This window comes from Leptodactylus fuscus, chromosome 5 (assembly GCF_031893055.1).
Source record: "Leptodactylus fuscus isolate aLepFus1 chromosome 5, aLepFus1.hap2, whole genome shotgun sequence".
NCBI lineage: Eukaryota > Metazoa > Chordata > Amphibia > Anura > Leptodactylidae > Leptodactylus > Leptodactylus fuscus.
Window position 1 is genome coordinate 28975956 of NC_134269.1, and position 24232 is coordinate 29000187.

At 45.6% G+C, this 24232-nt stretch overlaps 1 protein-coding gene across 1 annotated transcript in view; it reads right to left on the reverse strand.

Annotated features, from left to right (window-relative positions):
- The window catches only part of LOC142202547 (piwi-like protein 2), a 48169-nt gene that overhangs the window by 19628 nt on the left and 4309 nt on the right, over positions 1-24232 (reverse strand). Inside the window, exons 5-13 of the mRNA XM_075272711.1 lie at positions 21553-21765; positions 18306-18416; positions 16244-16361; positions 16013-16137; positions 14598-14678; positions 13484-13597; positions 10585-10773; positions 802-886; positions 598-684 (exon numbers count right to left, since the gene is read on the reverse strand). Of these exons, the coding sequence (XP_075128812.1) occupies positions 598-684; positions 802-886; positions 10585-10773; positions 13484-13597; positions 14598-14678; positions 16013-16137; positions 16244-16361; positions 18306-18416; positions 21553-21765 (1123 nt within the window). The remainder of the gene's footprint in view (positions 1-597; positions 685-801; positions 887-10584; positions 10774-13483; positions 13598-14597; positions 14679-16012; positions 16138-16243; positions 16362-18305; positions 18417-21552; positions 21766-24232) is intronic.

Consider the following 24232-nt stretch of genomic DNA (forward strand, 5'->3'; position numbering starts at 1 on the left):
TCACTATAAAAGATTCAATAGTTAGTTCTAGGCTGATAAACTGACATGGAGAAGTTGATGATGTGAGAAGGTGACAGGCAGAGTGCTGGAGTCCCAGTATATCTCCCCCGGGTTTCTGACATACATGTGGTCCAGGGCGGGTCTGGAGTAGGCCTCAGCCCAGGTGTAGGGCCCAGACTTGTTACTGGCCCATAAAAGGCTGCAGATCCTGGGAGCGAGAGGAGGTGCCTGGGTCTGTCCCGAAACACTGAGAGTCTGGGGAGACTGTACGGTGCTACATTGTTTGTGTGGCAGTAAGGCACACTTATAGTTAGCTTTTTACTGTTTAGTTAGTGCTCGGACAAGCAGGGCTTTGTTTGAGGTTTTACTTGACGTAAAGCTGTATTTTATTTTGCTTATTTTTTGCCCGACATGAAGGTTTATTTTATTTTGCTGTTTTTCCAAATAAACCTGTTTGCATCAGAAATTGTGTCCCTGTCTCGGATTAGTTGGGTCCACACCATCGCTGCTACAGAGCTACCTTCCCCACAATGGATAAACAAGATATTGTCAAAACGGGCTATATTACAGTTGTCAGCAAATATAGCACCCAGTTACCTTCATGGCTTTAAAGTCTTTTTTCATTTTTTCAGGAATGCCAGTCATGTAGGAAAGTTCTGGAAGGAGGAGGACCATACCTGCCATCTAAATGTAAAAATAGACTATGAACTCTGATATTCCCCACTGTGGTACTATTAAAGGATTATCTTATCTTATATACACATCCATAACATCTGCAGACAGTACAGGCACAGACATCACCTTGCTAGGAACATCTTTCCTCTCCTTAGGCCTGTGAACTAAGAGCGGCTGGTCCACTTCTTTCACTGTGATGCCATAATTCTTACTACAGGACAAAAGATACCAGATAAGTGCACATATATCATATGTATGATCAGTGGTGTAACTAGGAATAGCGGGGCCCCGTGGTGAACTTTTGACATGCCCCCTTTCCCCTGACTGACGCAGGCCCCTGCCAGGATCGGTAAGTAAATAGGGCCCGTTACCGACTAGAGTAACTCCAGCCAGTAACGGCGTATTAAAAAAAACCCCGCAGCAGTAGCGGCTGTCGCCGGGGCCCTAATGTCCCGGGCCCTATGGCAGCTTCTACCCTGATAGTTACGCCCCTGTGTATGACCGGTGCAGGTATGGAAGAGCATTCACATACTGTACATTTATGCTTTTCAGTTCAAGGTGTAGGGTTCTGACAATAAAACCAGCAATACAACTATAACCTATGCAAATCCAATGAACAAAAATGTGGCTTGCAAAGGGATTTGTTAATCTGCAGTTACTGCAAAGCATGTGCTGGAAGGACAGAGAAGTACAGGCAGTCACTGTGTGCCACAAGCACATGGGCAGCATTTTACTAACATAATCTTTATACTACAATCTACATGAAGGAATTTCCTATCAGAGGCCTGAAGAGAGGCTTATATATGAAACTGGACTTAGCCAGCCAGACAACTAGGGAAACTATCATGGCCGCTGGAAAAAGAAAGATACCGTATATACACGAGTATAAGCCGACTTGAATATAAGCCGAGGCCCCTAATTTTACCTAAAAAAAACTGGGAAAACTTATTGACTCGAGTATAAGCCGAGGGGGGGAAATGCAGCAGCTACTGGAAAAATTCAAAAATTAAAATGGTCGGAGTTTTTGGGTGCAGTAGACGCTGAGGAAGGGGAGGGGGTGTTTTGGTTGTCTGTCTGCCCCTTCCCTGAGCTTGAGGACTGTTTTTTTTTCCCCACCACTTGGAATTCAGCCTAGCTGACTATAGGGTATCTGCAGTGCTATTAACCCCTTCCCGACGGAACAGGAGAACTGCAGATACCGTAAATTCAGCCTGGTTGTAGTCAGACTGAATTCCAAGTAGGGGGGAAAAAAAAAAACAGTCTCAGGGAAGGGGCAGTTTGACAACTTTTTTTCCCGCTATGGCGTTTACCGTACAGGAAAAATATTTTTATAGCTTTGTAGAGCGGGTGTTTTCGGACACAGGGATTCCTAACGTGTATGTGTTTCACTGTATTAGTTTTATATGTGTTCTAGGGAAAGGGGAATAGTTTGAATTTTTAATACTTTATTTTTTTTTTGCATTTATTAGACCCCCTAGGGGTCTTTAACCCCAGGGGGTCTTATCACTAATGCAATGCATTACAATGCTAATGCATTGTAATACATGGCAAAAATTGTCATTTCTTTTGCAGGCTGCATAGAGCACTGCAGGCCAGGGAGCCTTTACAGAAGCGCTCAGGGGAATGCCCGGCAGAAGCGATGAGGGGCGGACCTGAAGGAAAACCTCAGCCAGCCGGACCTGAAGGGAAACTGCAGCTGGCCGCCGGCAGAAGCACTGAGTGGAATCCCCGGCAGAAGCGCTTTTGCCAGCGGCCGGTCGCAGTTCCCCTTCAGGTCTGGCATCCGAGGTTCTCCCTTAGGTCCGCCCTGCGGCAGGGGACCTTCCTCAGCACAGCCGAGCCTATCTTCAGGATCGCCCTTGAGTGAGTGGTCGCGCCTGCTCCCTCCTCCTCCCTCCAGGGACATGGTGGCGCCTGCCGCCTACCCTCAGCAGTTCCCCTCGGAGGCTTCAAGTTCCACCAGTGGAGGGCATCGCTGCTGTAACTCTTTCAGCAGAGATGCTGGATCTCATGAATTCCGGTATTACCGCTATAAGAGTTACAACATAGGTGCCGGTTGCTGTGGCAACGGCTCAGGATCAGAGTGGCGCCATTAGAGCTACAGACCCGGCATACATACACCGGGATGGGTGTCGGGCCCACAGCATCGCTGTTCACTTCAAACTGCTAGCAGGCCCGGAATGCAGACACACGTTGGGTGCGGGCCTGAGGTTATGTGACCACGTAACCCCGCGTGTGATAGAGCAGTGTGTGTGTGTGTGTGGGGGGGGGTCTGTGTTCCGGGCCTGCTAGCAGAAGTACTGTAAGTACTTCTGCAATTTGAAATGAACAGCAGGAGCATGGCGATGCTGCAGGCCCGGCACCCGTCCCGCTGTATGTATGCCAGGTCCGGATGCCGGGTCTGTAGTTATAATATTGCTGAATTACCGTAATGACGCGAGTATAACCCGAGGCAGACATTTTCAGCACAAAAATTGTGCTGAAAAACTCGACTTATACTCGAGTATATACGGTAATTGAGAAAAGAAACAGCGTTAATATTAAGTAAAATTCTGTGTGTGTAGTTATGTGATAGTTGCTCTCAGAATTACTTTATAAAGGTTGTTCAGGCTGGAAGTATTTTCATTATTGATAACTGTAGATGAGCGAGTAGTGAAATATTCAATATTCGTTTTGAGTAGCCCCTCAATTTTCAACTATTCGATCGAATATCAAATCCCATTATAGTCTATGGTGAAAAAATACTCGTTTCAGGGTAAACCACAATTCGACTAAGAAGAGTCACCAAGTCCACTATGACACCCCAGGAAACGATGCCAACACTTCTGGAATGCAACTGGGACAGCAGGGGAAGCATGTCTAGGGGCATCTAACATGCCCAAGTCCCAGGATTACCCCACTATCACAGCTTATCAACTATACACTCTCCTCACTCAATAGAACCTCTATGGAAAGTGGAAAAATACTTGGAAACCTTCTTTCCTCTACATTAGTATGGACAGAAACACAAATTTAAACCTAAAGAAACATTAGCATGCGTTCATTACAATTCCTGACTTGATAGCTGCGTTAAGCAGGGTGCAGGGTACAACGCTGACGAGGCCCGAGCACCATGACCAGGAGATACAATGGCTAGCGGATAATGTGTCCAGCTGCATTTACACCAGCCAGTCAGCCACTACCTCCAGTCGTGTTCATACCCAAGACACTGCCCCTCCTTCCTCCCAACATGCCCAATCTTCCAAGCAGAGTCATCCCACCCTTGCCCCCTCCAAGAGCTGTTTTCGGGTCCTTTCCACTCTTCCACTCTGTTCAACCACTTCCTGAATCCCAGGAGCTAACAGACAAATTTCTCTGTCCTGATGCCCAAACACTGGAGCATTCACCATCTCCTGCCGATTTTGTGGTTGTGGACCCGCAACCAGCGTTTCTGGGCCTCAGTGATGATGACGAGACACAGTTACTATCAAGGCAGGCTGTGGTTACATGCGGTTTGCATTAAAAGGACAGTGAACAATTGGAAGAGGAGGTGGTGGACGACGAGATCACCAACCCTAAATGGACAGGGGTGATGTATAGTGGGGAAAGCAGTGTAGATGTGGATGCAAGCGCAGCAGCAAAAAAGGTGGCTAGAGGCAGAGGCATGTCCAGAGGCAGAGGAGAGCTGCTTCACAGAAGCCAGGCCAGAGCAAGCAAGGCCCAAGATGTTCCCTGTACTAGTCACTCGCCCAAAACTCACCCATCGAAGCCACGTCCCTTAATGGTTTGTAGATTTTTCAACTTATGCGCGGAGAACAAACTGAGTGCGGTTTGCACACTGTGCAACTCAAAACTGAATAGGTGCTCTGAGAAAGGAAACCTAACCACATTAGCCATGTGGCGTCATTTGTAAGGCAAGCACTGGGCTCAGTGGGAGAGAGCAAACGCAGGACAATCATCGGCCGGTATTGCAGACACTGCCTCTCCCACTGTTTCCAATGCTGGTACTGCAGTCCAGACCACCAGCCAGGACACCTCCACATCTGCCTCTGGCCTTTGGGGACTTCACCCTCATACTCTCGTTTTCCTGCCTCTAGTCCTTTTGCCTGCACCATCATGCGCCTCTTCAGAGGAACTCTCCATTTCCCAACCCACCCACATGCCCAAGCCCTAAACAGCCACATCTCAAAACTGCTGGCCCTGGAAATATCGGCGTTTAGGCTTGTGGAGACTGAGGCCTTCCGTGACCTAATGACAGCTGCGGCACCTCGCTATGCTGCCCCTAGCCATCACTACTTCTCTTGGTGTGCCATCACCGCCTTGCACCAGCACATGTCCCATTACATCAGGCGGTCCCTGAGTTCCGCGCATTGCTCTAAGGTCCACTTGACCACCGACGCCTGGACAAGCGCATGCGGACAGGGACGCTGCATCTCTGTAACGATAGGCTAGGTGAATGTAGTGAAGCCTGCGACCGAGTCACAAACTGGGGCGGCCTATCTCCTCTCCCCGCCCAAGATTCCTGGCAGGGGTTCTCACAAAGCCTCCTCTCTTTCGCTGTAACATCGACCCCAGCTGCAAGCTAGAAAAGCTGCAGCACTGGCATGGGGAGACGTCAGCATATTGTGCTGAAGCTCATCAGCTTGTGCGACAGAAAACACACTGCCCCCGAGGTGAGGGATGCCATCCTAGATGAGACGGCAATGTGGTTTTCACCAATGCACCTGGGCCCAGGCATGGTTGTGCGTGATAATGGCCGGAACCTGGTAGCGGGTCTGGAGTTTGCCAGACTCAAAACACTTTCCATGACTGGCCCAAGTTTTCAAGTTGGTGGTGCAAAGGTTTTTAAAAATCTACCCCAATGTGCCTGAGCTACTGGTGAAAGTGCGCCGCTTGTGCGCCCACTTTCGTAAGTCTACATTAGCTGCTGCTAGCCTGAAAACCTTCCAGCAACACCTACATCTGCCTGAACACCAGCTGTTGTGCGATGTCACCACACGCTGGAACTCAACATACCACATGTTGAGCAGGGTGTGTGAGCAGCAGAGACCTTTGATGGAGTGCCATTTCCAAAATCCAAGGGTTCCTCAAAGTCTGGTCCCTCAGTTTATCCACTATGAGTAGTCATGGATGACAGACATATGTGAAATCCTACGCATCTTTGAGGAGTCCACCAAGAGGGTCAGCTGTGACGACGCATTAGTGAGTGTAACAATCCCGCTCTTGTGTGTGATGCGAGAATCCCTCATCGCCATAAGGGATAACGCATTGTACGCTGAGGAGTCTGGGATTTGCAGACCCATCACAGCTAGATACTCAGAGCACACTCCCGTCAGCTTCTCAGTGTTGAATGATGGAGGAAGAGGAGGAGGAGGATGAAGTGGCAAAGGATGTCATTCTCACACACGAGGCTAGCAGGGAAGTTCAGTGCGTCCCATTGCTTCAGCGCGGATGGAGTGAAAGGGAGGAGGAAGAGGAGGAAATTGAGAGTGACCCTTCCGGTGGGGGCAGCGAAATCATGCCAAGTAACACTCTGGCACACATGGCTGACTTCATGTTGGGCTGCTTTTCAAGTGATAAATGCATTGTACACATCATGGAGAGCAAACAATACTGAATTTTTGCAATCCTCGACCCCCGGTATAAAAATAACATCTCGTCTTTCATTACAGTAGAGAGGAGGACCAATCGCATAAATGTATTGCCACAAGCAACTGGTGCAGAATATGATGGAAATGTTTGCATCAACCCTCGCTGGTGGCAGAGAGGAGAATTCCTCCAAGAGGCTAACAACTGCCATCCGGTCCACACCCAACACGGGGAACACTCTCCAAGGTCTGGGACACGTTAATGGCACCCTCTCGCCAAACTACCGCCACTGAGGGGCCTAGTGTCACCAGGAGGGAGAAGTATAGGCGGATGTTGCGGGAGTACCTAGCCGACCACAGCCCTGTCCTCTCCAATCCCTCTGCGCCCTACACTTATTGAGTGTCTTAGTTAGACATGTGGCCCTTAAAGTTAGCCTTTTTGGTGGGACAGAATGTACACAAAGAGCCACATCTGTCACTTGCTGAGCGACTCTTCTACTTGTAACATCATAATTGAACCTGCATGTGTATGTTTTCTTTTCAGTTCAAGTTTGATTTCTGTTTCCCATCGTCACAATTTTTTAAAAATGAAAACTGATCAACGATTTACTGTAGTTACGTTTTCTCATAGTATGTTAGATTATCAATAGAATATGAATAGATTAGAGTTAGAATATCAATAGATTTGTATTTGATCTATTGAGAGTTGCTGAAGAATGGCATGTAGAAAAGTTTTTCTTCAAAGATCATTTTGGAATTTTTAAGGACTGGAGTTTTATAGTAAGTCCTCTTCTCAGAGCCCTTAGACCCTTGGGGTGAGTTGAGCCTTGCACCAGCAGATATATAGTAGTAGATAAACGCCATATATACTGGATGACAGTATACAGATTTCTTCTCACCCAATGGGACAGTTAGAATGAGTGAGTTCACAAACTGATGTATACAAATGTTTTTTTTGTTTTTTTTTGTATACACAGAGGGTAGATATATTGAGCGTATCTACTGCCGTACATACTGGATGATAGTATACAGCGTGCTTCTCACCCAATGGGACAATCAGAATGAGTGAGTGCACAAACTGATGTATACAAGTGTTCTTGATTGTACTATACACGGAGGGTAGATAAATTGAGCTTATGTACTGCCGTATATACCGGATGACCGTATACAGGTTTCTTCTCACCCAATGCGACAGGTACAATAAGTGAGTGAACAAAAACACTTGTATACATCAGTTTGTTTAAAGTATACACGGGGGGTAGATATAGCGTTTATCTACTACCGTATATACCGGATGCAAGTCAAACTGCTAGCTTCTCACTCCTATGCGACTCATATGTGGTGTTTACCAGTGGTAGGGAATTGGAGCCCTAAAAAGGGCTTTTGTCGAAATTAGCTGACAGATGAGTGTGTAATGTCCCGGTACTGCTCGTCTCATTCCCTTTAATAGTCATTGCAGACTGAGATGGTATGGACATTTGCATATAAGGTAAAAAGTTTCCTCCCCCTTCATTATATATTACCAGAGCCAGCACACAGGGGGTCTATTAATGCGCCATCTTGTGGATGTTTTTGTGAACTACACCTGCCTATACTTGCCATTGTAATTTGAGTTGGCACTGTAAAGGAATGTCCAGTATGATCAGGTGACCTTCAGGACTAATCAAGCTCCCTTGACTGGCTTGGAGGAGGAGGAGTTACAGCCCCCTCTAGGGGGTTGGGGACCTTTTGTCTGGTCTCTTTTGTGTGGAGCTACAAGGCTAAGACATAGGGAGCTAGCAGCACATGGAGAGCTGAAAATGGCAGCCAAGTCTGAGAGCACTTCCAACAGAGATGGCTTTTCCTCTGTACTCAAGATTCTCCTCAAAGAGTGTTTTCCTCTGAAGCTCTAAGCCTACAAGCACTAAAAGTTGACGGACCTGCTTATCCATACATCTGGGAACCTCACACATATCTCTCTATTCAAGTAAGTCTTTGGGACAAATCTATATTTAAGAAGCCCATAGCTAGTCTGGCAGAATTTGAGGGTCCCCCGCTGCTGACAATTCTAGTTGCTCTTCTACATACGTGTACCCAGTTTGTTGAGGACTAACCCCCTGGATACAGGCCATCTTTACAAGTATATACAAGTTTAACTACCCAAGCAACTACTAATTAAACTATCCAAAGCATTCCTGCTCCAAGCTCTATCACCTGCTTAATTGGACACTGCCTACAAAAATCGCTGTATTGTATGTGAAGAATTACTCCATATGTACATTTGTATTACTTTGTCCTGCTAGTAAAAGAGCAACGACTACCCCAGAGACCTGGTTGTCTGTTGTCATTGTCAGATATCACGTGGGGGTGGGTAGTCGGTGACATCAAAAAGGAGATTTTGTGCACATTTGGGACCCCCTGAAAGCCGGCCACATCTGATATATTACCCGGGATACCAGCCCTGGCCCTCCTGAGTGTTACAAGTGCATATATTAGTGGTGTATATACACTCATTAAGCAGTGTAGCTGAGAATGTTTCCTGCCTGCCTAGCATAAGCTAATCCCTCTCAAGCCCTCAGCATGTCTCTCCATATTTAACACCAAGCTGCAAATGACACGAACATGACTGTCACAATTATAAATCCGAGGTCACCTGATTTAGCCAGCCAATTACTTTTTCCTATTTTTTCCGATGCCTAAGTTTTCCTGCTTCCTGTCCCACCTTCCCTGCAGTTATTGGTGCAAAAAAAAGCGTTTTTACCGCGTGGTATTCGATCGAAATTGAATATGTCAAATACATTAATATTAGATTGAATACCTACTTGATCGAACGGTATTCGCTCATCTCTATTGATAACCTATCCTCAGGATTCGCATCAGTGAACACTGAGAACCAACACAGGTCAGCTCTTCCCAGCAGCCTACTACCCCAAAACCTATACAGGGGGTGGAACTGCAAGCAGAAAGCTCTGTACCCTGTATTGCAGGTGTGACAGAGTGGATTTCAGTATCCACCACCACTGCTATACACTGTTTGGAAACCTCTGCTTCTGCCTCCATGTTTTGTATAGGTTGCAGCGCTTAGAACAGCTGATGAGTGCCATATCTGTGTGTTAGACCCCCATCTGTCTATTTTAGGGTGGGTCATCCGTTACAGGTTCGCTTTAACTGTAGGGACATCTGTGTATCCAGAACGGGCCCTATGGTAGTAACCTCCCCGGATAGAGCGGGACAATCCCACATTTCAGGTGCTGTCCGGCTGTTTCGGGCGGCAGGCACTGATACAGTAACAGGGCGCAGAGCTATCAGTTCCAACAGTTCCAAGCTCCATTATTCAGCAGTAGGGAAGAGCAATGAGCGCCAAGCCATAGACACCACTACAGCCGGAGCCTGCAGGTCCATGGGAACAAGGTTAGGTGAGTATTCTGTGTTTTTTTCTCTCATATATTAGCCCTGATCAATATCAAAAATGCCCCGCAGCTCAGCAGAAAACTCTTTAGGCCATATTCAGACAACCTAATGCTTCTGCATTTTAGCATTCCTATCTGTAAATCTCACCATGACCACAGGTCTAATAACCCGAACTAGCAGCACCAAGGAGATCTAAAGTGCAGCAAATTCGGGTTACAGAATCTGTAATAGAGATACTAAAATGCGAACAGAATTACATTGGAATCCAATGGGTCTCCGCTGTGCCAGACGATTTTCATTCACTGATTTCAGGCAGACGCCGTGACAGAGTTTCCAATGCAGATGTGAATGTAGACTTAGGGTGTTTTGGTGTTAGGGACCAGCATTGGTATCAGATTCAAGTAACTATGTAGAGGCTGTTGTAATAAGAAGTCGTTCCTGGTTGTGCTTCCCTGCTATGAGATACCAGCAGATGTGAAGGAAGATTTGCCTGCAGCTTCAGTTTTTTGGTATAGGCAGATAAAAGTGACATGTAATGTATCATGGCTGCTCAATAATCTGTGCCCTGCTGTCCACTTCTGGGATCTGAACAAGGTTATATAACTCAGCTCAGCAATGGAAGAAATGCCCCGAAATGAAACGTAGGAAATATAGTTATGTCCTGAGATGTACAACCACAGTGACTGAATGGCAGTGTCTGAATAACATAGCGGATGGAGCCACCTAGTGGCCAAATTAGGAAAAGACAGCAAGTCCACACACAGTGCAGGAAGATCACCATGGACGTAAAGGCTGCTACACTGAAAGTAGTGAAAGCCGCCGTGAAAATTGACAACATTGACATCTGCGGCTTTTACAATTTCCTGTACTGGAAAAATTTGCAAAATCTCATTCGCTTCTCTTGCTCTGCCATGTACCTGCACAATGTCATTATACACACAGCAATTCTTACCTGTAGTAGTCAATGAAACTTATATTTGTGCCATCTGACATGGTGAAGACGTCTTTAGGGGTTTTCTTCCACTCGATATCATCTATGCGGTAGGTGCGGTTATTGTATCTGGTGATCACGATGCTGCCTATCAGCTGCTTGGTCACTTCATCTTGAAAGTGTTCACGACTTTGCTGGTACAAGGTATGCCTATAATGTGACCATACACAGACAATGGTGACACCAGGGTACAGCGCTCCTCCTGTCATTTAGCAGAAGTTACATCGATTCTTGATATTCCTGATAATACAAGGACTAGTCATCACCTCGACCTCTGTCCTGTTCCTCAAACTATTCCTAAGCAATGAATGTAGTGTGACGGGGGCATTAGAGGAAACTCTCAGTAGGAAATACAACTAAACACATTTGTCTGTACAATGTTCAGGTAGGTGGTACAAGTCAGAGTAACCTCCACATAATAGCAATACATTGTCCAGGCCATCACATGGTCTCTGCGGGCTTATCTTTATCCCATAGTGCCTTTTGGCCACTTTCAAACCAATATTGAGAGACAAATGTTATGGTTTGTATAATAAAAAGTCGGACAAGTTTCCAATATACTTTCTGTATCAATTCCTCTCGGTTTTCTAGATTTCGGCTTGCTGTCATTCATTCTGTTACTTCTAGAGGATAAAACGCTGACCGTGGTCATGTGATCTACGGTCCATGGTCATGTGATCTACGGTCCATGGTCATGTGATGAGCACACAGGTGCCGCTCGTTATAGTCACAACACAGTAATCAGACATCAGCCTGGTAATGAGCTGTGCACCTGTGTACTCATCACATGACCATGGACCGTAGATCACATGACCATGGTCAGAGTTTTATCCTCTAGAAGTAACAGAATGAATGACAGCAAGCAGAGATCTAGAAAACTGAGTAATTGATACAGAAAGTATATTGGAAAATTGTATATCTTTTTATTATACAAACCATAACATTTGCCTCTCAATATTGGTCAGAAAATAGCCAACCCCTTTAATATGTCTGATCGATCAATATTTGTGCGTGTTTCTTGAATGCTATGGTAATCTTGCCATGAAAGGGTCTGCTGTGAGTTCATGTGAGCCCCACTGAACAGGGCCTGGTGTCTTTACAGACAATCTCAGTACAGTACAGAACAATATACCAGCGCTGTATAAGCAAAACGACAAAAGTATATAAAGATATCCACAGACTCAGGCGTAAAACTAAGTAGATATAAGGTTTAGGCCTTAATAATGATAATAATACATTTTATTTATATAGCGCCAACATATTCCGCAGCGCTGTACAATTTGTAGGGTTCAAGTACAGACAAACAGATACATAACAAAGAAATAGTCGCTTCACACAATGGGACTGAGGGCCCTGCTCGCAAGAGCTTACAATCTATGAGGCGTTATTCATACATCAGTGTTTCGATCGGTGATTTGTATCTGTGATTGAGAGCCAAAACCAGTAGTGTAGAGTATATAGAGAAAAGGGATCATGGAAAGATGTCCTCCTGTACTGCGATTTCAGGCCACTCTGGTTTTCGGCTTACCAACACGGATGAAGACACTGATGTGTGAATAACACCTTAGAGTGGGAAGAGTCACTAAAATTCCAGGCCCTTCAGCGTCGCTAGTACAGGAGGCCTCAGATGCCTGTAAGTACTACGAGAAGGTGACAGGTGAGATTCTGGAAGGTCGCTATATCTCTCCCAGATTCCTCCTTGTGTGTGGTAAGTGAGGTTACAATTCAGGTAACACCTTAGCTGTGAGACGGCTCCTTCTGTTAACTACTTCTTGTCCTACTAGGAAGGAGCCTTCAAACACAGGTGGGAGCTGGGCCTCATTAAAGGCCTATGAATTATTGCCAAGACCTCAGTTCTGGGCAGGAGCCGGGTTCTGTCCTAACACACTGCAAACTGGTGAGAGTCCAGTCTGAACTGTTGCCTTGACTGGGCTTTGTGTTGACCGTGTGTCTGAAGCAAGCCACACGTACAGTTAGGGTATTCTCTGTATAGTTAGTAGCTCAGACGAGCAGGATTTCTGTTATTGTTTTGCCTAAAGTTAAGGCTTATTTTGTTTTGCTGCAAAATAAACGAACAGGGTAAAACCTGTTTGCACCTGAATGTTTGAGTCTGTCTCTGATTGTATGTGTCCGCTGCTGCTGCTACCACTGAGCCTTTCCTCCCACAGTACAGATCAGGAAATATGCAAAATGGAGGTCAATTTGGTAATAACCAGAGATGAGCGAGTAGTTAAATACTCGATATTCGTTTCGAGTAGCCCTACAATATTCGACTACTCGAATCAAATATCGAATCCTATTATACTCTATGGAAGAAAAATGCTCGTTTCAGGGGTAAGCAACATTCGATCAAACTGATCTTACCAAGTCCACGAGTGAGGGTCGGGCTGGATTCTCTGAGAAGTCTTCTCCGCGCAGCATCCCCGCGTTGTCATCCGGCAATGAATTCACTCTGCTAGGCATCGGGCCTGGGCAGAGACGACTGCGCATGCCCACACTACAAGAAAATGGCCGCTTACAGTCAAAGCTGCCATTTTCTTGTAGCACGGGCATGCGCAGTCGGCTCTGCCCAGGCCCGATGCCTGGCAGAGTGAATTCAGAGACGGAAGACGCCGTGGGGACGCAGCAAGGAGAAGACTTCTAAAGGTAGGAGAAGAACCAGTGTTGATTGGCCGACTGTATAGCATTCGGCCAATCAATGCTGGTTCTGCACTGAATTTATCCATTCGAATAGCGAGTGGTACTCGATCGAGTACGAGTATTTCGAATATCGTAGAATTCGATCGAATACCTACTCGATCGAATACTACTCCCTCATCTCAAGTAATAACTAATAGATAACTAGATGATCAGTACTTACATAATGTCCAGCACAGAATCATTACGGATAACCTTATGGGTAACGTCAGCAAGAAGAAAGAGACCTCCATCTGTCCTGCGTATACTGGCTGCAAATCCTGGCCACACCTGCAACCTACAACACAGCACATTACAGCATGTAAGGCAGTCTAACGGCACAGACAGACATTAGTAATGGGACATATGTGACGTACTTTAGCAGACATTCGCTCTAGATGACATTGTAGGAGGGCACCAATAGATGTGGCAAAACCTTTTTTTTTTTTAATGATGAACAACTGGAATCCAGATGTTATTTTGTATATATCTCCCCCACCTTTCAGGGTAATATATACAAGCACAGATCTAATAAATGTAATACTATCCTATCCAAAGATTTACAATAAAGTAATAATGGGCTAAAACAGAATGCCAAGAAATGCACGCACACGCCATATACACACAATAAAGGGATATTCCAGTTACTTATCGCCATCCAAAGGATAGGGGTAACCTGCTGTTTGGTGGGACCCCTACTGATCTCAAGAACTGGGGGGTTTTGCACCCCATTTCTGACCAGGGAGCCTGACCGTACAGTGCCCATAGCTCCATTCATTTGAATGGGAACTGCTAGAGATAGCTGAATGCTTACTTGAATAAAAACACATAGTATTTAGAGAAGCCCCATGTATAGTTCACATGTGGGTGCAAATCCATAGGGTCCGGCGGTTGAACCCTCTAGTAATAATGAAAAAAAAGGCAGCACTCCAAAGTAGTGATGAAGAAATGATGCGAATTTATTCCAAGAACTACGTTTCGGTCCTAGGAGTGTTGGATTCTTAGCCTGACAAAGGTCTAATACTCCTAGGACCGAAATGCAGTTCTAGGAATGAATTCATATCAGTTCTTCCCCATTACTTTGGAGCGCTGCATCTTTTTGATTGTGAATGCTTACTTGGCTCCCTCATCTCTGGCCAGTCCCCATTCATATGAATGAAGCGGCACCCTGGCTATAACTGTGGTGCAAAACACCCCGATTCTCAAAATTGGTGGGGGTCCCAGTGGTTGGACACCCACCGATCAGCAAGTTACCCTCTATCCAAAGTTGTAACAGGAATACCCCTTTAACTGCTTACCTGTACTGATGCAGCACTGTGGCGCTTGTGGGATCATAGTAATTTCTACCAACTAGTTTCATATCCAGAATCTTCATTACTCTGGAACAGAATGTACACATTACCCGAGTATAATGGTACCCACACACAAACCCCAAATATAGCCTAGTCCCAAACAAAGCTCTATATGTCTCAGATTATCACAGTAGCAGCTTCACAAAGACTCCCCCCTCCCCCGAGACATCAATAGAAAAGCAAAACTGGGGTTTTATAAGTTTTTCCTAGTACAAGAAAAAACTGCTCCATACTAACAACTTTATTTATATAGCGCCAACATATTCTGTAGCAATTTACAAATCAGAGGGCACATGAACAGACAATATGAGACATTAGAAGGTAAGGAGAGCAGCCTGATACAATAATAAGATTTATTACAATGTTTCTTATATTCACCTGTACTATTCAATTAGGAAAAGTGGTTTTAGAATTGGAAGTAAACATTAAAGGGATCCTATCATTGAATACCCTTTTTTCTGACTAACACGTAGGAATAGCCTTAAGAAAAACTATTCTTCTCCTAATTTTAGATGTCTTCTCTGCGCCGCCGTTTAGTAGAAATCCAGGTTTTCGTCTGTATGCAAATGTGTTCTCTCACAGCACTGGGGGTGGTCCCCAGCGCTCAAACAGCACTGGGGGTGTCCCCAATACTGCATCTTCTTCCATCCTAGGTTTCAATCTTCTAGACATGCGCAGTTGACTCTGCCAACGAGCTGAGCCAACTTCGCATGCTCGTGGCCACAAAAAAATGGCCACTTACACAGTAAGATGGAGTAAGCGGCCATTTTCTTGTGGCCGCTTACACAGTAAACTGGTGTAAGCGGCCATTTTCTTGTGGCTGTGGGCATGCCCAAGCTGACTGCGCATGCCTGGGAGATTGAAACCCAGGATGGAAGAAGACGCAGGTAGAGGCCGTCCCAGAAGAAGATGGAGGCGGCGCTGGAGTGTTCTCTTGCAGCATTGAGGACGCCCCCAGTGCTGCGAGAGAACTCATTGGCATAACGAAGAAAACCAAGATTTCTATAACACGGCGGTGCGGAGAAGACATCTAAAGGTAGGAGAAGAATAGCTTTTCTTAAGGCTATACCTACGTCTTAGTCAGAAAAAAAGGGTATCCAATGATAGGATCCCTTTAAGGATTTGTGCTGCTGCTGCTTCCTATAGTCCTAGCTGTGTGTATTGCTTTAGGTTCTGCTATGTTGGACATACCACAGTACATTACAAGGAGCGGTCTGTCTGTCTTGTCTGTCTCTTTACCAGGCTTCAGGACTAACGTGCCATTTTGATATGAGACTGTGGCAGGAAATCTCTGCTGTCATAGCTGTGATGTGTCGCCACCACTGAGATCACTGCTACAGTACATAAAACATGTCCCTTACCTTCTGATCACAACATTATAGAATGGAATGCACAGGTCTGAACTGGGTTCTAGGATCTTGGTCATCTGTATTGTGAGTTTTATCTTCTGTCCATCTGTCCGGCGCTCGCTCTCAAGTTCCACTGTCTGCAAAAACACAAAAAACATACATCTAGTTACAGATAATAGTTTGTCCAGCGTATGGTATCTCAAACAAGGTGACAATGAATATAATAACCATATGACAGTTTACCTGGGCAAGCTTGACAGGAAGGTAGAGGATGGAACCATCAAATGCAGTCACTTGTCCGGTCACAGAACGATGGTCTTTTAACATGCCAAAGCGCATGCTGCGACACTCCACATTGGGTCTGCACAAAGCAAGAGAGGAAGGTCCACATACAACTAAAATACATTGATCAGTGTCTCCACTTCATATTCTGTTTATCCAGCTCATACAGTTGAAGGGGTTGTTATATTACTTATCCACAGGATTAAAAAGGGTCAGCGATGAGGAAAACACAATTTATAGTCCACCTGCATTCTCCCTGTGAATGAAGCGTCAGTGCACTTATATGACCAGTGCTCCATTCACCGTACTGAAGCTACATTCACAACGAAGCATACAGGTGGATGTAATGGGACAACCAATGACTAACACTGAACTCTTATGTTAGTAGTGTTCACCTCCTAGGGAAGCAGGGGATAAAGTAGTCTGGGCTACAGAACAGGAACAGCACCTACATGATCATACAGAAAACTGTGATTGGTGATCCATAGAAGAGTATGCCAGTAGTGTACATTTGGGTTTCCTCCAGGCACTCCAGCTTCTTCCCACACTCCCAAGGCATACTGATAAGGAATTTAGATTGTGCGCCTTACTTGGGACAGTGCTGACAATATCTGTGTAAAGCGCAGTGGAATATGATGGTGCTATATAAGTAAGGGGGTGTACACACTAGTGCCGCTGTCCGCCCTTTGGGTTTCTGTCCTAATCCCTGGAGAAACTGCAGAGGGGTTTTTAAAGCAAACTGCCAGTGTCCATATGCAGCCTCTCCGTGGTGAAACCGTTTGTTTTGCATTGATACAAAGTCCTGCATGTCCGACTTTGTGTCCGTACAAAAAAAAAAAAACGGTATCACCGCAGAACGGCTAGATACGGACACCAGCGGTTTGCTTTAAAAACCCATTCAAATGAATAGGTTTCTAAAAGGGAACGCTGGCAAGCCGTCCCCTATGCAGTTTCTGTGGGGATTAGGACGGAAACCCAAAAGGCAGACAGTGGCGCAAGTGTGAATGCCCCCTAACAGAAATCAGTAAATAACAAGCCCTGCTTCTCCCCTTTGAAGTTTCTCCTACTGTGAAATGTATTTTCTTAAAAATAGTTAAAGGGAATCTGTCAGGTTTATCTGGGACCTTACGGACCGGTGGATTACTGTCCCAAATAGCCCTATTGTGGAACTTACGTCACTCTGCAGCATCAGTGTGCATGTGCCAGGCCTAGGGGTGTACTTCCCTGGCTTCAGTAACCTAATACTTAGACACCAGGAGCACCACAGAGGGGTCTGATCATCTGTAGTTAAAAAGAACCTTTCATGTCCTCTGGCACTGGTGGTTTTATATACCTCTTGAAAGCCGACTTTGTGCTGACATCAGCTTTGACAGTACATGTCCAGGTGTAGGAGATATTAAACTAACAGCACCGATATCCCTTCACTGTCAGAAGGGCAGGCCTTAATGCTCAATCCCCTCTCCCAAACAGAACAAGGCTATGGAAGAGTACTGTCGGAGGAAGGCATTCCTTACTGCCTAGCTTCATTGCCCGCCCTTCTGACTGTGGAGAGATACTGGTGCTGAAATTAACAGCACTGACATCCCCTGCACCCTGGCACACATTGGGACAGTGTGCTGAATTCAGTGCACTGTCAGCTTTCTAGCAGTATATAATGCCGGGGATGCCAGAATATAAAAGGTTGATTTTTTCATAGTGGACACAGAAGAGTTATTATAGGGCTGTTGGAGAATCTAAACCTTTAGTTCCCATTAAAATATACTGAACCTTACAGATAAGTATTTCTGGTATTAGGACCTCATTAGACTGCCCAGTCTATAGAGGATATCCTATGTATATATCTGTCACTTTATCCTCTCTCATATCCCTGTGTGGCTCCCAGCTCACCGCCTCACATTTCAGGTCTTACAATAATGACAACTGACAGATCAAATCTTCATTGGCCAAAATGTATGAAGAGTAAAAGCCTATATAGAAATGTATACATATACGTGTATTAAAGACACATCAGGTACATGCTTACGTGAATGTGACGTGGTACTGATACACAGCCTCGTTCTTGCAGTGGATCTTTATCAGGTTCAGGCCTAGTGGAGTGCTGGTCCCTTTGGAGCCCTGTTTTATCAGAGGTTCTCTGTGAAGACAAATAAATGAGTGTTCGGGAAGGGGCTCCTCTGGATAAAACAAGGGGTACAAAACTAGAGATGGCAAAAACCATTCTGCTGCACAATGGGAAATCTTGTTTTACTTGCTGGTAATAGTCTGGAAAAGTTATTTGTTACCCAAAGTGGCACACAAAAGCTACAGAAAATTATAGTTTACGTCGTTCACCTACAGAGACGGTCCACGATTCACACTAGGCTGTTTTGTCACGAGCTCAAAAGTTACCCCAACTCAGGGAAGGTCGTCTCTACACATAGCCTACCCTCTCTTTATGATTGGGCACAAGGGTCCCGAAACATCTTGTGGATCACAGAGAGCTGTGCAGTCATACAGTACCTATCAGTATTCAGGACTACACTGGAGTCTAGAGAGGTAAGTGACCTCAGGTACGCAGCTTTAACCCCACCAATCCTACCAATGTATCATGTGACTGACCAGGGATACTGAGAATAACCCCTTCACGGCCCCAGACCACCAAGGACTCCGATATTAATCTTCAGACATTAAAGGAGTATTCCCATAACCCTTGTTCTGCAGCCTGCAGGCTCTGTGTTCTGTTCACTTCCTGGATTTCTCGGCACATTGGAGGACGGGGTTTCACTTGCTCTGCTATCTGCTATGTTTGCAGTTAGTAATGAGGGATTGGTTGTAGATACATTACCACAGTATGAAGCTGATGTAGAGGCTGATGTAGCAGAGCTGGATTTGAGTCAGATTGCATTACATCAAAATCAAATCAAATCAAATCAAAAAAATGCTTTATTGGCACGTCCGAATAGGTATTTGGCATTGCCAAAGCTAGTAAAGTGGGTGGGTGGGGGGGGGAGTTGGGTTGGGTGGGTGGTGGGTATGGGGGGGGGGGGGGGGTTCGGTTATAACAGTCCATGGAGTCTCATCTTCCTCTTCGTTGGTGACTGCTATATGGGGAGGTGGGGGTGGGGGTGGGTGGGGGTGGGTGGGGCGGGTGTTTTGGGATAAATATAACAGTCCATGGAGTCTCATCTTCCTCTTGTTTGGTGACAGCTGGACACGTATTGGGCAGCGATCTCCACAGTGGCCTCTTCTTCTCCCAGTAGGATGTAGAGTTTCCTCTTCTCGTCTGCAGATATGAAGTCTGGGATGTGGGCAGAGAGTCTTTGGTAGTAGACGGCCCTCATAGCTGAGTATTTGGTGCAGTGTAGCAGGAAGTGGGTCTCGTCTTCTAGGGCCCCCTGGTCACAGTGCTGGCACAGTCTCTTCTCCCGTGGCTTGTACGTCTGTCTGTATCGCCCCGTCTCTATCTCTAGGTTGTGGGCGCTCAGTCTGTATCGGCTCAGGGTCTGTCTGTGCTTGGGGTGGCGTATTCTCTCCAGGTAGGTGGCCATGGTGTAGTCCCTTTGTAGGGATTGGTACACGGTGAGTTTCTTGGAGTTATTTATTTCGTTTCTCCATTCTTCAATGTACCGCTCTCTGTTTGCCTCTGTGGTCGCCTTTATTTCGGCCTTGGTTATCATCTGTTGGAGTTTTTGGTTTGGTGGTTGGCTGCTGTTTGGTTGTTGAATGTCTGGTTTGCTCAGGTGGCTTAGCCAGGCTTGGTGGTGGTAGGAGTCAGGCTTGCTCCCCTGGATGTGTGCCTGGAAAGCTAGCGCCCTCTTCTGTATGGTGAGCCATAGGGGGAGTCTGCCTAGCTCTGCCCTGCAGGCTATGTTGGTGGTGTTGCGATGGACATACAGAGGTACCGGACTCCTTATCTCAGCCCTTATGAGCCAAATTCAATTAAACCGGCTGATAAGTGGAAGAGCTGAAGATAGAGTTCAGAAATCCCGGAGCTCTCACCTCCCCCCTCCCCTATCTGAGGAGTTCCATTACTTGTCAGACATAAACAGCACTCAGCCCATCCCTCCCCCCCTGAGAGCAGGGAGCTATGTCACTTGGGAAATGAGCAGATAAGCCCAGTGGCCATAGAAACTAGGTGTAAACAATGAAGTGAATAAATTAAGATAGCAGCCAAACAAAGCAGTTTTGATTTAGGAAAAGACTCAAATCCACATAAACTAGCAGTATATATAGGATCCTTGTTATGAGCTTACCCTGTTTTCCAGGGCTATTGGATTCAGAGTCAGTTTTAGGTAAAGTTGGATAAAGTTAATAGCTTGGACTATATTACACAATTATCAATATTGAATAATTAAGTAGAGTGTTAATTGTTTTGATACTTATTTACTGTCATAGGAATCAATCACTGGCTTTGTCAATTAGAGGATCTTTACAGGTACTTTAGGTTCACACTAGCGATCGGTTTTCCATCCTTCGGGTCTGAAAGACAGAGACCCTGTCCGCTTAAAAAGCAGTTACACGTGGAAACCTGCGGACCACATAGACTATACGGGGTCTGACAGATTTCTGCTGCTTTCAGTATAAAACTCTCCGCATGACGTTTTTCTCTCTGCCGAATTCTTAAGCGAATTCTGCAGCGAAGTCTCCAATGTAGATGTGAACCTCGCCTTACTGACTAACCAGGACTGTCAGCCATTTATGACAGAGGAGCCGGGCTGTGGAACAAATTGAGGAGTTAGAACTGGTGGTTTCTAAGACCTGTATTTCACTGCCCTAGAGCACCAGGAATATTGACATTAATCGGATGTTGTCTCTAGATCACCAGGGATGTGGACACTAACACCTTTACAGACGCAGATGGCCGTGCACACAGACATGAACCCTTCTGCTGTAATAAACCACCAAGGATACAGACCTGAGAGAGGTGTCAGAGCCAAACTACACCAAACCACTAAGGAGAGAGTGTCAGAGATAACCAAACTATAGTGCTCGGCTATTTCCAACAGTTCTACTGAAATGAATATAGCACGACGCATGCTGCCTGACCGCTACTCTATTCAGAAGGGGGACAAAACTACCCAGTTCTCCCGATCAGTTGGGGTCTGGGTTTGTCATAACAAAGTTCTAAAAATCTAGATGTGGTGTGAGAGCGCACACCAGGACAATAGCGCCTTAGTCACCTACATCTCGGCTCAAAGACCAAGTAACTATTACTATTACTTCTGAATTATTTGCTAAAACTTTGCAGTTCCATTTATTAAACACAACCCTCATCCCATTTCTACTTTTACCTCTTCTCCTCTTTCTTGACAGCAGGTGTAGAAGGAGGGCTTGCTCTGCCAGGAGGTGTAGCAGGAGGGCTTGCTCTGCCAGGAGGTGTAGCAGGAGGGCTTGCTCTGCCAGGATGTGTAGTGATTGGGACAGGAGCCATTTCCTGCTTCCTTACACCCCTACCAAGAAGGATTGGCAGTGACTGTCCTGCAGCGAGAGGGCTCACCGGTGACCTGTGAAAGATGTGACACAAATATTATTCACATTTACCTGTATTAGGAGTCAGATACCAGCGGAGATGAAGAGAAATGTACAAGAATTCTGGATCAACTTGTGCCAAAAACTGGCAATCCCACTAGTGCGATTTACTATGTGTCAGTGACAGTGTCGAGAGAAAGATGTGGCCTAAATGGAGCCAAACTGAAACAAAATTTTAGCCAAAACCCCCACTGTCTTTAACCGGGAGAATCCCTAATGACTAGAGATCAGCAAATAGTATTCAATTGAATCGGTATTCGATCGTATTTGATTACAATCAAATACCATGTGGTTTCCACTGTTAATATTCGATTCCCCTCCCACCTTCCCTGGCGCTATTTTGGCACCAATAACTGTGCAGGGGAGTTGGGACAAGAAGCAGGAAAACGTAGGCATCGAAAAAAAAAAAAAAGTCATTGGCTGGCTAAATCAGGTGACCTCTGATTTATAAGAATAGTGGCTGTGAGATTCGTTTCAGATGCGATTTGGATGTAGATAGGGAGAGACATTCTGCTGCTCAGGGTTAGCTAGCAATTAGCTTCTGTTAGGTAGGAAATATACCAACAGCTCTTATAAGAGCTACACTGCTTGAAGAGTATATATACACCTCTAGTATATACACTCATCCTGCAGCTAATTTTCACAAAAGCCCTTTTAAGGGCTTCAATTCCCTACCACCTTTTATACTGGTATACAATATACTGTACCTGTCCCATACGGGTGTGAAGCAAGGTGTAGACTTGCCATCTGGTACATACCGTAATTGCTATACGCTCTAAATATATAATGTCCGTTTCATACTTGCAACAGTACACTTGTATACATCCGTTTGTGAACCCAATATACCTGTCACATATGGGTGTGAAGCAAGGTGTATACTTGAAAAACAGTACGCTTGTTTACATTTCAAAATGCGTAAGGCTAGAGCAATGGAACGAGGATGGGGGCGTGGAAATCCAGCTGCGAGCCCAGGCCGCGGTCAAGCTGCTGCGGATCCAACACCTACTGGTGAGGGGCAGCCAACATTGAGCTCATCCACAATCCATTGCTTGATGGCAACGTTAAACAGGGTACAATGCTGGCAAGGCCCGAGCACCAGGACCAGGTGATACAATGGCTAACGGGCAATGCTTCCAGCGGCATTTCTACCAGCCAGTCAGATACTACCTCCAGTCGTGTTCCTACCCAAGAGTCTGCCTCTCCTGGCGATTTAGTGCTTGTGGAGCCGCAACCAGCATGTCTCGTCCTCAACGATAATGATGAGACACAGTTCCACGTTTCTGTTCCAGCTCACAAGTTCATCCTCCTCCTCCACCACCGTTGAAAAAGGACATTTCAAACCACCCCATTAAGGCTCACCTCAAGGGTCTAATATTATGCTCCTTAATTCGTCCCAAAAGCCTAATACTCTGCTACTCTAAGGCTCAAGTCACCCCAAGGGCCTAAACCTCTGCTACTACAAGGCTCAAGTCACCCCAAGGGCCTAAACCTCTGCTCCTACAAGGCTCAACTCAACTCAAGGGCCTAAAACTCTGCTAGTGCAAGGCTCAACTCACTTCAAGAACCTGAAAAGTAAATTTTTGTATGGCTCAGCTTAAGGGCCTCTAAAATAATTGGGAAGAGCTCACCTCAAGGGCCACAAAAGTAATTTTTGGAGGTCTCACCACATCACAGACACAACGACAATGACATACACAATGACAGTTAAGGGTGGGGTCTGTTTGATTTCCCCCTTGCCTATGCCATCTGTGGTTGTCATGGGCAACGTGATTTAAAGGGGTGCTTGCTAATATTTCTTTAGCTTAAAATGTGTCTTTCTTTCCATACTAATGTAGAGGAAAGAAGGTTTCCAAGTATTTTTCCACTTTCATAGAGGTTCTATTGAGTTTGTAGTGTCTAGTTGATAAGCTGTGATAGCGGGGGTAATCCCGTGACTTGGGCATGTTAGATGCCCCCAGACATGCTTCCCCTGCTGTCCCAGTTGCATTCTAGAGGTGCTGGCATCATTTCCTGAGGTGTCATAGTGGAGTTGGTGACTCTCCATTACTTCCCCATAGACTATAATGGGATTCAATATTCGGTCGAATAGTCAAATATTGAGGGTCTACTCGAAACGAATATCAAATATTTCACTACTCGCTCATCTCTACTAATGACCAATGAGCAAAGTTATATAGCCGTGTATTCATCTTTTTTTTCTGCTTCCTGATTGGTGCATCTGTTGCTAAGAAATTAATGGCTCTCTCGATAAGCAAAGGAGCTGTTTGGTGCAATGAGGGCACCATTATTGTTCTCATTGCACCAAAGAGCTACCAGGGCCAGACTGTATACATGACAGTCTTAGTAAGATGGAGGGATGGAGAGACTGTGTGTTGGACAGCACAGCTTTTGTTGTGATGAGAAATGTCCTCATTGCACCAAACAGCTCATTAGCATATTAGG